General features: G+C 43.7%; 2 protein-coding genes across 5 annotated transcripts in view; one reads left to right on the top strand and one right to left on the bottom strand.

Moving 5' to 3' along the window:
* Nucleotides 1-12,024, top strand: part of PPEF1 (protein phosphatase with EF-hand domain 1) — a 38,330-nt gene extending 26,306 nt beyond the window's left edge. For all 3 annotated transcript variants that reach the window (XM_077172664.1, XM_077172669.1, XM_077172676.1), the window contains 7 exons: nt 1,438-1,638; nt 2,969-3,154; nt 3,785-3,927; nt 4,565-4,671; nt 5,645-5,808; nt 6,654-6,738; nt 7,202-12,024. In XM_077172664.1, coding sequence (XP_077028779.1) covers nt 1,438-1,638; nt 2,969-3,154; nt 3,785-3,927; nt 4,565-4,671; nt 5,645-5,808; nt 6,654-6,738; nt 7,202-7,395 — 1,080 coding nt within the window. In that variant the 3' untranslated portion in view covers nt 7,396-12,024. The remainder of the gene's footprint in view (nt 1-1,437; nt 1,639-2,968; nt 3,155-3,784; nt 3,928-4,564; nt 4,672-5,644; nt 5,809-6,653; nt 6,739-7,201) is intronic.
* The window catches only part of PHKA2 (phosphorylase kinase regulatory subunit alpha 2), a 44,365-nt gene continuing 38,843 nt past the window's right edge, over nt 9,169-14,690 (bottom strand). For both annotated transcript variants that reach the window (XM_077172657.1, XM_054627712.2), the window contains 2 exons: nt 13,624-13,824; nt 9,169-13,100 (listed from right to left, as the gene is read on the bottom strand). In XM_077172657.1, coding sequence (XP_077028772.1) covers nt 12,927-13,100; nt 13,624-13,824 — 375 coding nt within the window. In that variant the 3' untranslated portion in view covers nt 9,169-12,926. The remainder of the gene's footprint in view (nt 13,101-13,623; nt 13,825-14,690) is intronic.

Here is a 14,690-nt window from a genome sequence, read left to right as displayed (position 1 = left end):
TCATTGGCTAGGGATGTCCCCTCTGGCCTTAGCCTGCCTCTGAAGAAAGTCTTCTCTTGTAGGTCTCCTCCACCAGTCGCCTTTTAGGCCAGATTTGTGTCTGCCCCCCTCACAGTAATTCACAGCCATAGGGGAGCATCTCAGATGGCATCGGAGACAAATGTTTGAGCAACTTAGTGTACCCTGGCATCAGTGTCTGTGGAATCTAGAACTATTTTTGTCATCCTCAGATTTTCTAAAGCAGAAATAAATGCTCTGCAGGACAGTCAGTTGTGTCTCTTTTTAAAGATATGAAAAAAGGCATGAATACTTCTGATCATGGGAGTCTAGGCTCCATTGGCTGCACCACTGTGCACTAAAACTGGGTGCCTAACTACAGATAGAGGGATCCTAACCATGAGCTGAGTTCTGCCCATGCTTTCACCAGGGCTCAGCTCTGCATGTTTCTGTGAAATGCAGAATTAACAGGTCAAAGTAGCTGCCACAGGAGAGTGTTGCTAATGAGACATGTGTGGGCCACAACCCAGGGCAGTGTCACTCAAGGCCAAGTGATGTATTTTAATTGGTACAGCTGGCAGCTGGCAGGTTTCAAATACCGGTCAGTGCACTAGTGAATAACCCTGTGTTGTGCATTTGTTTTGAATTAGTCCTTTTCTTTGTTAAAGAGTAAAATCCAACGGTCTGCCAACTGTATATGTTTTATTGGTGGGTGGTTTTTTTTGGTTTGGGATTTTGTGTTTTGCTTTGGGTTTTTTGGGTTGGTTGGTTGGTTTGGCTTTGGGGTTTATTTTGGCTTTATTCTAGAAATAAGCTACTATGAGAGAATTTCAAATGAGAAGACATTCTCTGGAGAGAAACCATGTTAATGATCATTTGTGGAACCATAGTGCACCACTCCATAAAAGCAAATGCCCATGCATGTTTGAGGGGTTTGATTTAACAGTATCATATGGTGTAATATTCCATCAGTTTCACTACTGTCTTCCTGATAATCCATTTAATTTAGCAAAATTAACCTATCAGTATGGTACTGTGTCAGAGCAGAAGTGAATGGAGTTTCACCTTCCATTCAATATGAATGTATATTTTGTTTCCAGGGAAGCTGGGCACTGACGTGTCTTCCCTGAGCCCAGGCCCTACTTGCTGTATAGTGAGACCTTAAGATTTACTGTGTTTGGACTGAGTGTGTGTGTGTGGATAAGAATATGAAAGCAGCTCTGAAGAGCCTGGTTACTGATAGGTATAAAGCAAAAATTCTGTAAGTGCCAAATACCTGCAGCTTTTCCCAAACCTGTACAATCAGGACATTATGGGAGTTAACATTAGTTGAACTCTCAAGGAGTTCTCCTGAGTACAGGAAACATGAGCTGATGTGCCTTTCAGCCAACATCTCTGTATCAACTTTTGTTGTTGTGATGGTAACTTTTTTTTTTTAAGTTGAAATCTTTGATGCGGCCACCAAAGTCAGTGAGAAACAGACAGGACCAAGTGAAGAAGAGAATTCCCACGACCAAACCCAGTAAACACATTGCCAACCAGCATGTTGCAGGGAAGACACAACACAGCTCTTCATCGGGCTTCACTGAGCCTTCAGGTTCAAATTTGCCTCCAGACCCCGCCCTGAAGGAATGGAAACAAGTAGGTGAAACCAAAGACTCTCTGATACCAAACCCCTCCCGCACAAACTAGGTGTTCTGTTCTGGCAGTGTGTTCATGAGTCTGAGTGAACTGCCTCTCAACAGGAAAACAGTCATTCTAAGGAATATATTAGATACCTATTAGCTTTTTTTGATGCTTTTTGTAGACCTGGTAATAAAAGCCAAAAAGGGATTTTATCCTTACAAGTAAAATTCACCCAGTATTTTCTTTTCATAGCCGTTAGGAGGAAACTGCTCAGTAGGGAATGGGTTTGCCTGCCCTCGTGTGGTTGGACCTGTTCGTACAAAAATTGTTGGTTTAAACGGGTCAGACTGCAATTGTTGGTGAGATAAAGCACCTTTTTTTTTGGCTGTGCTTTTGGCAGTTGAATGCTGATATAGCCCAAAAAAAGCCACCCAGCTCCTGAGACATACAGGCAGATTACTCAGAAGTGGGAAGTTTTTGTCCTCTGGCTGTTCATTCTATCTTGCATATCAGAGCAAATATAGAGCTTTTGTTATACTGTAATTTAATAAATTGTGACAATATGGAAAGCTTCATTTTTCTGAAAATCTGCTTTCCCAAGATACCTATCTGACCTACAAACTAACATAATGAGCACAAGCAAGGGTCCCCTTTCCCCCCAAATCTGACACTCCCCCAGCTAATCAAGCATCCACTAAGCCATGCTCACAAACATGAAGTAGAATATGTTAGTGCAAACCTTGCCCAGAAAAGTTTAAACAAGCACATTTTGAATAATGTTTGCTACTGACCAGAATTAAACCATGATAATTCATCTTCATGTCTGAACCCAGCTAATATAATAATATGTAAAATGTCAGTTTGAAACGTGAGCTAACTGAAGACAACAAAGCCAAAGGCAACTCTTGTCATGTTTAGAGCAGGTACTCCCAAGGTAAAACCACTGACCAATGTGGTTGTCCAGTCTGTGCTGGGAAATAGAAATTGCCTCTCCTACTGACCTGTGAAGAAGGCAGCTTTTCTTCTCTTTGAATTAGCCCAGGTAATGTTTCTGGTGCACCTGCCCAAGTCTGAAAACCTCAGCTGTGAGAGGAGGTACATTGCTGAAATTCTATTTCTTCTGAAACAAAAAAGTTAATCTAAAATCTAGATAATATTTCTTAAAAAGTAGAACAAAAGTCCAAGCCCAAAAGAATATGATCCTGAAAGGAATGAAAAACCTGAAGACCTATGTGTTTTCTCCCTGTACTGTGGGGCTTTTGCTCTGGCCACGACTTTAGACAGCCATACCCTGTTAGTCTTCCCCTATTATCAGTCCTCACTTGCTTGAGTTTGCTATTTATAGATCCTTGACATTCTGTGGAGTGATCCAAGAAGCCAAAATGGCTGTACACCAAACAAGTGTCGAGGAGGAGGCTGTTACTTTGGTCCTGATGTCACTGCCAAGCTGTTTGAGAGATATAATCTGAAGATGCTCATCAGGTCTCATGAATTTAAGCCAGAAGGTTATGAGATCAGTCATGATGGGAAGGTAAGATGCTTCCATGTAAAGTAGAATTCTCCTGTGAATTTCACAGGAACATCCACAGTAGATTTTTCTCCAAAATTTATTTTAAAAAAGACAGTCACTTTGTTAAACTGGGTTTGGGGGAACTTTGTCCTAGAGAGATGTTGCAACAAATTACTGAGTTCTGAGTAACAAAATTCTTGACATCTTTAGGGAGTAAAGACCAATTTATTACTTACATGAAAACAAATGAACACCAACAAAATCCCCAACAAGAGTGGTGTGTAAAGACATGGTCTAAAGTTCAAGACATGCTCTAAGGCTCTAGAAGCCTTTAACTTACTGATTTCTCTTCTGGCCCTGCTTTTTAACATGCTGCATTGGGAGGCCAACAAGAATCCTGAAAATCAGGTCTCTCTTGGAAAGAGGTTTCTCTTAAACAGCATGTTATATCTCACTGCTCTCTGAAGTCTGACAGGTCAAAAATAAAGGCCCAGAGCTCTGACTCAAAAGGCAGGAGCAATTTGGTGAATGACAGAACTTTATATGTAGACACATAATTTTGTAACCTGGAATTTTTTCTCAGATCAGTTTCAGAAATAAGTGTCCAGAAGAGCTGTTCTGGCCAATCCAGTTTCTTTGTTTCCATGTCAGGTTATCACCATATTCTCTGCCTCTAACTATTACGAAGAGGGCAGTAACCGGGGCGCTTACATCAAGCTGAATCCCGAGCTGACCCCGCGCTTTGTGCAGTACCAGGTCAGCAAGCTCACGCGCAGGCAGAATCTCCGGGAGAGGTAAAGCTCCGTGTTGCATGCAGTGAGCATGGACTCACCTCACAGTGAGTGTACCTGCCACCAATCTAGAGCTTCACTGAATAACTGAATAGGCATCCATTTTCCTTGATTCTCACTGGTTTTCTATTTTACGATTAAAAAATTAATACAGTAGACAAAACATGTTCTGGCTGCTTAACTTGGTTTCCTGACAAACACCCAAAGGTAATTAGGTGAGGTAAGCAGTTAGAACAGACAATTGTCAGGGACTCATAAATGGCCAGCACCTGTCTGCTTTAAGGCTGCAGTGTTAATCTGGACAAATCCTGTTATGACTTGAGTCTCATAAGTTTATCATGACAGCTTTGCCATGCCTAGTAGTGTGGTCAGATTGCTAAAGGAAAGCAGCTTAGAATTACCTGCATAAACTCAATTATCTCATAAACTCAGTTTATTCTTATGGAGCGTTGTTGGTTTTATTTGGTTTGGGGTTTCCCCCCGCTGAATGTTGTGTGTTTTGGGTCATCTACTTAAACATGCTAGACCCTAAACATACTGCATGGAAAAGGATATAAGAATTTTGTAATGACTGTTGAAAAGCATAACATGCGAGAGGATTTTAATCCTTTAATAATCTGCTGCTTTTTTTTCCTCCTAGGGTAGGTACAATTGAATCATCTGCCTTAAAGTCCTTACGAGAGAAGATTTATGCACACAGGTCTGAACTCATCAGTGCTTTTGCACAATACGACCTCAATGGCACAGGTACTACTCCCTCTCTGTCCACTTGCCACCATGGGGAAAACAGCTTCCATGTGTGGGAGGCAGAGGGGACAAGCCCCATGGAGAGGAGTCCTGCCTGCCTCAGTGTCAGGCTGAGGGCAGCAGAGGCTGGTTGACCTTGTTTTTCATGACCACAGAGGAGGAAAGGCATTGGGAAGGGCTTAGCACAAACAGCTTGAGGGGATGAAGCTTGAAGGGGGAAAAAAACCTGAAAGACATGGGCAAATAAAGAAATTATGTTTGCTGTTGGATAGCTTGGGCAGGCAAATCCAGTTCTAGAAGCTCAAAGGTCACCACCACCTTCATGTAGGAGTATCTTCAGAATGTATCAGGGGGTCTCAGGGAACTGGGGGGATGTGGAATGGGTGTCCTTTTGAGTCTGGGAGGTATCTGAGGAAAGGTGCCTGCCCATGCCTCCAGCAGACACACAGCCTGCCTCTGCCTCTTGCAGACACACACTCACCTCTCATCTGAAGAAAATTCAGTGCTAAGTTAATAGATGAACCTTTTATGCAGAAGCAAGAAGCTGATTTCTGCCACAAATACAACTTCTCCTTGTGATGGCTTCTCACTTGACAGTGTCTTTACAAGGGCACTCAATAACATGATGTTGTTTCTTTGGCCACTGAACAGCTGTTTCACATATTTCTGTGTGGTTGAGTTTTCAGCCACATGTCACTTTAATTGCAGCTCAGCTGAAACCTGATGTACTCTTCATGGCATAATCTGGCTTTCTCAAAAGGTGTTAAAGCATGCTGAACATCATAACAGCATCACAACTTCGTGGCTGGAAGGGACCTGTGGAAATACCTAGTCCAACCCCCACTGCTCCTTTGTTATGAGGGTTTTTATCCCAGGGTTCAGAGAAAATCCTTGTATTTTGTAACCCTTTGTGCTGGTGACTGATGTGGGCTGTGTCCTGTACTTTTAAGCATGACCCGACCCCTTCTGGCAGGCAGGATTTCTGTCAATGACTGGGCTGCAGCCATGGAGTCTGTCCTACAGCTGGAACTGCCCTGGAGGATGCTGCGCTCTCAGCTAGCACAGATGAACCCAGATGGAGAAGTTGACTTCATGTCTTGTTTTTATGATTTGAAAATGGGTCAACCTATAAAAGAGGTAAAGAGGATAACACATCCTTGCAATTCTTGGAGGAACAACTTTTGGTGCAAATTGAAGCACAAGACAGTTGTTTGGCCCAACAAGTAGACATCCACAGCTGAACTAGTTGCTGAGCTTCCTTTTATAGTCACTGGAGGAAAATGAGCACTGCTAGGGTACGAATCATCATTCCCTCCTAAGGTAGATGCTTAAAATAGGTTGGATGAATCACATGCTAGAACTGCTTCTTACTTTCTCTTGGCTCTCGAGGGCGTTTAGATAACGGAGCTGAGGAGATGTGACAAATCCTGCCCAGAGCACTCAACCCTCACTCTTTGAAATGAGCATTTCAAACAGGCTCCAGAGGGAGTTCAGGCCCCTGTGGGAGGAAGTCACATTTATAGATGGACTTTTAGATGTATATTATGGTATCTGAGGTCACTTCTGCAGAGCCCAGTTGTTACCAAATGCTGCACAGTGCTTTGGAACAGAAGTATCACCATAACTTTCCTAAACAGCAGGATCCATTCAAATCTGTACAGTGAGTGCTTTGTATGAGTGTACGGTCTACACCATCTTCCCTAGATTAACCAAGATTATTTCCACAAATAATTACTGCAGGTAGGAGGTGTGAAGGGCTCCTTTCCCCCTTACCCTGCCATCTGAAAGTGATGGGTTTTATCTGATTATTCTTCAGGGTAAGACACAGAAGTGTCATTCCAGAGAACTCAAGCATAAAGATTTAGTTTTTTACATTTGACAAATTAAACTGGGAAAATGAAAATTGGATAGTAGATATTCTGTTGGTTAAATTAACTCAAACCAAGGTCTGAATAGCTTCTTGTATGTGATTTCAAAACCAGGCTCAGCCAGCTTTGGCAGAAACACTGTGCAGGTACAGAAAGGATCTGGAGATCATCTTTAACATCATTGACAAAGATCACTCAGGTAAGTCCAGGTAACTTCACTGTGTCAGCTCTAGGGAGCCTATACCAGTTATCTTTTCCCCACTGTGTTTCCTCCTTAAGGCTTCTAAATATAGAGGAACCAGAGGTGATATAATTTCTCCAGTTTAGTGGAAACTACTTTAAGCAGTCAGGCTGCAATGATATAAGGGATGGTGCACAGAGCCTAACAAGAAAAGATTCTGACATACCCCAGCTCCAGTATTGGCTTCACTCTTTTGGGGGCTTTTTCCCCCTTCCACTCAAGTCTTACTCTTTACTGCTTTCTCAATTCCACTGTCAAAAGCATTCAATCAATACCTAAAGTAAAAATGTGCTTCAATAATGAAAGCACTAACCCCAGCATGGCAGGCAGGTAACTTTCTTGCAGTGAAGGAGTGCATGTGTGTTTATACAGGAAGGGAAGACAACACTGCCAAAAGCAACCTCTTGTCTGTCTCCTTTAGGTTTGATTTCTCTTGAGGAATTCAGCCAGACATGGAGACTGTTTACTTCTCACCTGGGCATTGATATACAGGATGACTCCATTGACAAGTTAGTCCTCAGCATAGACTACAACAAAGATGGCCACATTGACTTCAATGAATTTTTAGAGGCCTTTCATGTTGTTCACAGACTTGAGAAAAAGGCAACATCTTGAAAAGGCAGAACTTCTTGTGGGTTGTCTTGGAAGCTCAGCTTGCTGTCATTAGTCATAAAGGGGCTGCTTGACAGGGTCACAGTGCAAGCCTTTATTTAGCCCTTCCTGGATGATCTTTACCTGCTAATAATGGGATAGAGGAGATAGATGAAAACCCACACTTACAGTATTACTGTGTCACTGCCACACACTGCCAGCACCTTACAATTCATCCCCTCCTCTTGGCATCCCCCCATCAATCTAATCCCTGAACATTGCCAAGGTCATGCCTACAGCTGTGTAGGGAGAGGGACTTTGGTATGTGTCTGCCAGCAGTCCTTAGCTGAAAGCATTGATAACCACAAGGAACATATCAGAGCCACCCTGGTGATGGAACAGGCACAAGAGAGCTGGCTGTGGGGTGTCCATTGCAGGAGAGGAAAACAGAGAGGAAGCACCTGGTTAAAATTGATGGTTCTGCATTTAATCTTGCTCTTTGCATGATGCAGAGGAATTAAATTATTCCAGGTCAATCTCTTATCCTTCTAAAAGTTTACAGGCACAACTTAGAGGATCTTGGTTGAAAGGTGTTTACACTTGCACTAGATTTCCTCTTGCCTCTGGTTACTTTTCTCCATATTTGTTGGGATTTGGAGCTCTGAAACAATCATAACCATTTCTGAGATGGAGCCAGGCATTCACAGTGGTGCTGAGCAGCAGGACAAGAGGCAATGGGCAGAAACTGATGCACAGGAAGTTCCACCTGAACATGAGCAAGAACTTTCCTTGCAGTGACTGAGCACTGGAACAGAATGCCCAGAGAGGGTGTGGAGCCTCCCTCACCGGAGGTATTCCAGAACCATGTGGATGTAGTCCTGTGCTCTGTGTTATGGGATGGCCTGTCTGAGCAGGTGATTCATTGTGGTCTCTTCCAGCATGACCCATTCTGGGATTTGGTGATTCCATGCTAACTCGTGACCTTGATGAAGGCTAAATCCACAGCATGTTAATGCAACACATGGTAGATCACAGAATAAAGCTTTAGCTTTCTGAGCAATGCCTAAGGGGGGTGTCTCTGCCTGTGTTTTGTAGCCTGCCCCAATCACCATAGAACACTCTTCCTGAAGATGAACTGGATTACTTAAAAAGAGAAATGAGTAAGAACACAAGAGTAAACATTTTTTGATACTACCAAATCTAAATATTCTTGCACATAGTTAAACATAAATTCTTGACCAAGAAAAGGAAACAGAAATTCTGAAATTAAGCTTTTGGAAGGCAGCAAGATTGAAGACTCTTGCACTCACATTCCTGTCTCCTTTCCCTGACTGCAAATCGATATTCCCATTGCTGCCAATACCACCCTGTCAATTCCCAAGGGGGAGAAGTCAGGAAATCTGGACCTAATTCTCTTGCATCTTTCACTCAGAAAGCAACATCAGGTCAGGAGCTTTTTGGTAACTGTATTACCTCATTCAACCTCAGTAAATCCAAAGCACATAAAGTGCTTTTTGGGTAGGAAAAAGTTCCAACCTATTCCCTCTTTAAATTTTAATAGCTAAAGATAAGCTAAGTAAAGCAGCTCGGTTTCATTTAATAGAAGTGTTGAAAGTACAAAAAAAGCATCCTTCCAAGTTTATCATCCCAGAATGTAACAGCAGCCCCAGCTTAAGGCACTGCTGTCTCTCTTTAATCTTATTTTCTACTATTAAATACAGAACACTTTTCCAGAAGTATTTTGTAACTTGACAGATGAATGAACAAACATACACAAACTTATTTCTACTGCCTTGGAGGAGGGGAAAGAAAAATCTTTAATAGTACAAACAAAATTTACAGTGAAACTTTAATGGCATTGGTAATACATAATGTATATTTTTAGCATGCAGTTCTTCTGATCTATGCACTGTGATGATCAGTCCCACCTTATTCCAGTGGAGTTACAAAAAGGCTCCACTTACAATGGGCAAACACCTCTGTGTGTGGTGGGATCTTGCTTCCCACTGTTGGCTTCCATGCGGTGGGCATGAAGTGACAAGGTGGAACTGGACACTGCAGCTCTGGAGTCCCCCTTTGCCACCTGCCCCAGTAAAGAGGACAAAACTGGGCTGTACAGTGAGACACAGGGGCTCTGAAGGACGGCTGGCAGCCTCCAGTGTGGATGTCCCCCACTAAGGACACATTCCTGAACCTGGCATGAAGGGGACTGGCCTTGAGGGATCACTTCCTGAGAGGGGATGCCAAGGTACAGTCACAGCAGCACAGCTTCGCTCAGCAGGCAGTGAGAGCCCTTTGGGGATACAGGACTGAGGTATGAGAGCAGCTGAATCATTGAGCCAAACCAGAAAGCCTGTCCTGTCAGCTGCTGGTGGCACAAAGGGCCCCCTGGCCCCTGACAGAAGGGGGGTGGCACAGGGAGTAACTGTGAAACATCTAATGCTGGGAATAAATGCCACTTGAGACTGAAACTGTGAGTGGGGAAAAGCCCTGCTGCTTGTACTTAAATCCAAACTGTTTGAGCAGAAGCTCTTCTTTTATAACCCACATCCTCAATCCCTTTTTTTCAGTCGTGATTCTATGCAGCAGCCACTTGATATTCCAGATGTGAGTGGTCCTTTAAGCAATACCTGAATCAGCCTGCAGATGAGTGCCAAGTTCTCACCCTACAGCGACAGCTGCCACCACTGGCAGCATCTCTCTCCTGCTTTCTGGGCAACTCTGCTCCTACCTGCCAGCCACTCCAGAAAGTGGCCAAGGTTGGACTTGCACTGACTCAGTGAAGCTCTTGCTTCACTCAAGGCCCTGGCTGCTGCCAGAGGGGTGACACACTCCTGCAGTGTCCCATGCCCACATGGGGCAGGCCAGGTGTTTCACTGCCCCACAGAAAGTGGCGGCCCTTTTGCAGGGCAGCCAAGGACTGTGTGGCTCACCTGCACCTTCCAGGAACAAGCTGGACTCTTTCCCTGAGAAAGGAGACTACAATTAGCAGGAGAGAAGCCAGACAAACTTTGTACTCCACCCATTCAGTTTTCACAGTAACCTGTGGGACCAGCAGCAGAGGGAGATCAATGGAACTTTTGATCTGTTTAGTTTGACAAACCCCTGTCCCTGCTGGCAGCAGGGGGAATGCAACAGTGTGAGCAGGGGGGACACTGGCCTGGGGAGCAGGGCTGGGGCCAGCATGTGGTATGGGCTCTGAGCTGGACACAGGTCCTTATTCTGCCAGCTCCTGTGCAGCTGTGCCTCACCCTGCAAGTAACAGAAGTTTGTCTTCCACTGGCCTTGTGTTTGAGTACCACCCTTCACCACCAGATAGATACCTAAACTCTTCAAATTACCACATAAATACTTTCCAATTGCCTGCATTCCACGTGGTAATTTATTGTGATCATCATGAATATAACATGACCTAGGTCATACTGTGAATTTGATGGTAAAGACACCAATGACACTCCCATTTAAAAACAAAGATGTGTTAAGGGGTGTCCAGGTATGTTAGGCCATACGTTTTATACTTTAGACTTCAATGCAGCTGCATGGAAAACCAACATCAGCCATCTTGTTTCTGAAAACAAATTCACACATTAGGTTAAAAAAAAAAGAAGTCTGAGCAAAAAATCATCTTGCATCTCTCTCAATCTAGGATTCAAGAAGAAAAGTAAAAATAACTGCTACTAGTTTTTGTATGATACCAGGTAGAATAAAAAAACATCACCTTGCTCTTGTTGTGCTTATATCTGCACTGTCACATCTGCTTAAACTAGACAAAGGATTTTACTTCCTTTCACTGGGAAACAAGCCAAGTGAACTCTCACAATACATATAAAAAGTTAAAAAACCCACACCAAATAATAACAAAGGCAAACCCTTACAAAACAGGCACCACGCCAATAAAATAACTTCCACACCCAAGTGCTAATTGTACCTGAACTGTCACTTTATACTGGCCCCTGCACAGGCCCATGGTTCCCATGGTGGCTAACACAGCACTCCTGGTCCTCTGGACTACCAAACTCCTCTGGTCGCTGAAAAAACATGAAATCACCTCACACTAAGGCCTCCCACACCTCCACTCTCTTGAGCCAGTTCCCAGGTACTGCTATAGCAGCAGTGACTGTGTAGAGGGACAGCAGGCAGGCTGTCAGGCTTATATAGCTCAGAAAATATCTATTTTTACAGGCCTATCTGCTCCTTTCACCTCTACCTGGCAAGACAGAATTGCTCTGATCCTTTCAGCTCACATGGCAGCAGTGCTACTGAGGGAGCCTGTCCGTGGCCATGGGATGCTGAAGCTACTGCCACTTTCCTAAGCTGTTGGCCAGATGCTGACATGTGGCTGGTGGCAAAGCCAGCAGCACAGGCACAAGGAAAACCACAGCCAGTGCCTGGGGTAAGGCAGAGTTTCCCTCTCCAGAAGCTGCCAAACTCTGTTTTCAGTTTATAAATGGCCATGGAGTAATTTCCATGCAGGATGCACCTACTCCCTGCAGGACCTCAGAGCTTCCAGCTGACAGCATTAACCTGGGAACTGTCTGCAGGGAGACTTCCAGGCAGCCCAACCCCTAATTACATGAGACCAGTGTGACTTCAAACTAAAAAGAAGAAAGAAAAAATGACAAAGGAAATAAAAAGAAAAAAAAAGAAAAAAAACCAAACCAAAACAAAGAGAAACATCAAAGCCTTCCATAAACTCATGCTACACTGGAAAAGCCACAATTATGCCATTCTTAACTCTGAGGCTGTTTGTGAGGGAAATGATCAGGAGACTTGGAAAGGGTGCTCAAGTGGATGAGGTTTATCTTGCTCCATTCAGAGGAAAGGATTACAGGCATAAAACTGTCTGTCACACTGGAGAAGCTGGAGTCTTGAGATTTTGCCTCCAAAGTCCTGGGGATGCAGGGAAGGAAGCTATTCAGATTAAAGACAGATGCAGCTTCCTGACAGAGGCTATCCTCTCAAATTAGTGGATATTGTAGGATATTTGTCCCTGCTGGCATTAGCCCTGCACTGACTAGGTGCAAATGAGAAGAGAATCAGGATAAAAGTGTATTAGAAATATCACCACGTTATTTCAAGTTACTCTTACTCCTCTAATTTACATTTCCCTGGATGTTTCACACTGTGCATTAGTGATTCACAACGATGTACATTTACACACAGCAGGAGGAAAATTAATGAATTCTATCACTTCCCTTATTTGTGAGACTCTTTGCCTGAGATGCAGCTCCCTTGTTTTATTATGCCTTTTGATCTCCACAGAGTAATCTGTTTCCCCCTTGGCAGAACTGTATAATTCTTGCTAATTTAATATGAATTACATTTATGCACTTTGGGCAGAATAAGCCTCACTATTTGTTATTTCTCACACACTCTCCTAAAACCAGGCCAAATTCCAGCTCCCTGTCCCCAGCAGTAGGTGTGCACAGAGCATCCCCAGCAGTGCCAAATGCTGAGTGAGTGCATGGCACACACACAGGCAGCAACCAAGAGGTTTGTGACAGGGAACCGGGGAGGAAGAGCCTCTGAGCCTTTCCTCCCATGTGAGGCTTCACTTACTGCATTGCACAGCCTGTGCTGGGCAGGAAATCGTGTAAATAAATAATTATGGCTTTTGTTAGGTAAGTCATGGTGCCATAGGCTCCGCTGGGAGCACTATCATAAAAAAAGTGGCAAATTCCTGTGGCTGCATCTTTCTCCAAGATACTACCAGTAGCTCCAAATGATTTCTGTAAAGACACAAGCAAAAGTAGAACAAGTTAGGCATGCATGCTTATTTATTGGAAAAAAACCCCACCACATTATGATTTTCTATTTGTGCTGAATACTGAAAGCAATTCTCTTTCCCCTCATGAAAACCCTAATCAGGATTACAATGGGGCCCACATGACTTAGTTGGATCAGTGCAAGTAAATGAAGAACATATAACTTCATGGATTTTTGTCCTTTGGGGAGGAATGTGTGGGATTACTTAAACATTGGTAATAGTAATGCCTTGATAAAGCAGGACTTCACTTCAATCTACCCTTGTACTTCAGAGCTTGTTAGCCACTACAAATTTATTCCCTTTAAATCTCCCATGATTCTTACATTAGTTTTCCCAAATATATTTCCAGAAGATACTTAAGTGATTTGGCCTGTCTTTGTAGGAAAAAGAGCCAGGACAAAATCAAGTTCATCACACACATTAAAAAAAGAGCAGAGGATAATTTTGAAAGGAGGAGGCTTCCTCCCACTGCCCTTTGAGCTCACCAGCTCTTGCAGAAAGAGGTCATTGGCCATGTGCACGATTCTGTCCACGTGGATGATGCCCCCGATGCTGTTCACCTCGATGTCCGACAGGAACGTCAGGACCAGAATGGCCTCCACCAGCAGCTGCCTGTACTCGGGCTGGGGGACGTGGTTCAGCACTGACTCCACGTGCACTGCAAACTTGATTTCACACGGGGTCATCTGGCAAATTTGAGTGGAAATGGAAAGACAAACTGCCAAATCCAAAAGACTATCTCCTCACCTCCTGCAAGCACTGAAGCATATGCTCCTCTCTGCACATGGGGGCAGACTGACTGAAGCGAACAAAGTGTTTGTGCAGCTTTAGCACTTACAGAAAGTTTTCGTGTTGCTAGACCTGATTCTGCAAACAGTTACACAACGTCCAGAGCCTGCTCCAGCCCTGCACCCCATCACACACACATCTCACTTACACTCAGTGCTGCTGAGGCTTAGCTGGCACATTAACTCTTTGCTCCTCAGGCTGTGATCTCACACACCCTGCCTTGTACGTATCTTCCTGGCATTGCACGTGAGTTGCAAAGCCAAACTTAGTACTGAGTTCTAAAAACAACCACCTGCTTAGAGGGGGGATTTTTAAATAACCCCTGAGCTTTGCCATGCAGGAATAGCACTATTCTGTTTGCAGAGCAGCTTAATTTGCAGTGGCATAGCTCTGTGGATGTTATGTTGCCTTAGGAAGTTTGTGCTTATTTTATTCAATTGCTTTAAACAGCAAAATTAGATACTGTCCAGGTTTGACAGGCTAAAAATAAAAAGCTCTTTATCTACACAATAGGGATAAATAAAGCTCTTGTTTCTGAAAAAAAAGCCACAAACCCCACCATTTAAATTTGGCAGAAAATTTCAGCTCCTCTCTTCAGCTGTTACCACTGCTAGCACAGCTCCTCAGAAAAGAAGGAAGCCAGAGACAAATCTGAGGGAAACACTCAGGAAAACAGTCTTGGGCACACAAGCAGCACTCTTCCTATTCAGAAGAGTTTGTTTTATAGATGTGAATTCAAAATTTGCCAGAGCACCTAAAGACA

The sequence above is a fragment of the Agelaius phoeniceus genome, chromosome 2 (assembly GCF_051311805.1).
Source record: "Agelaius phoeniceus isolate bAgePho1 chromosome 2, bAgePho1.hap1, whole genome shotgun sequence".
In the NCBI taxonomy this organism is placed as follows: Eukaryota; Metazoa; Chordata; class Aves; order Passeriformes; family Icteridae; genus Agelaius; species Agelaius phoeniceus.
The sequence above is the reverse complement of the archived record's forward strand: the minus strand, read 5'-3'. Positions and strand labels throughout refer to the sequence as shown.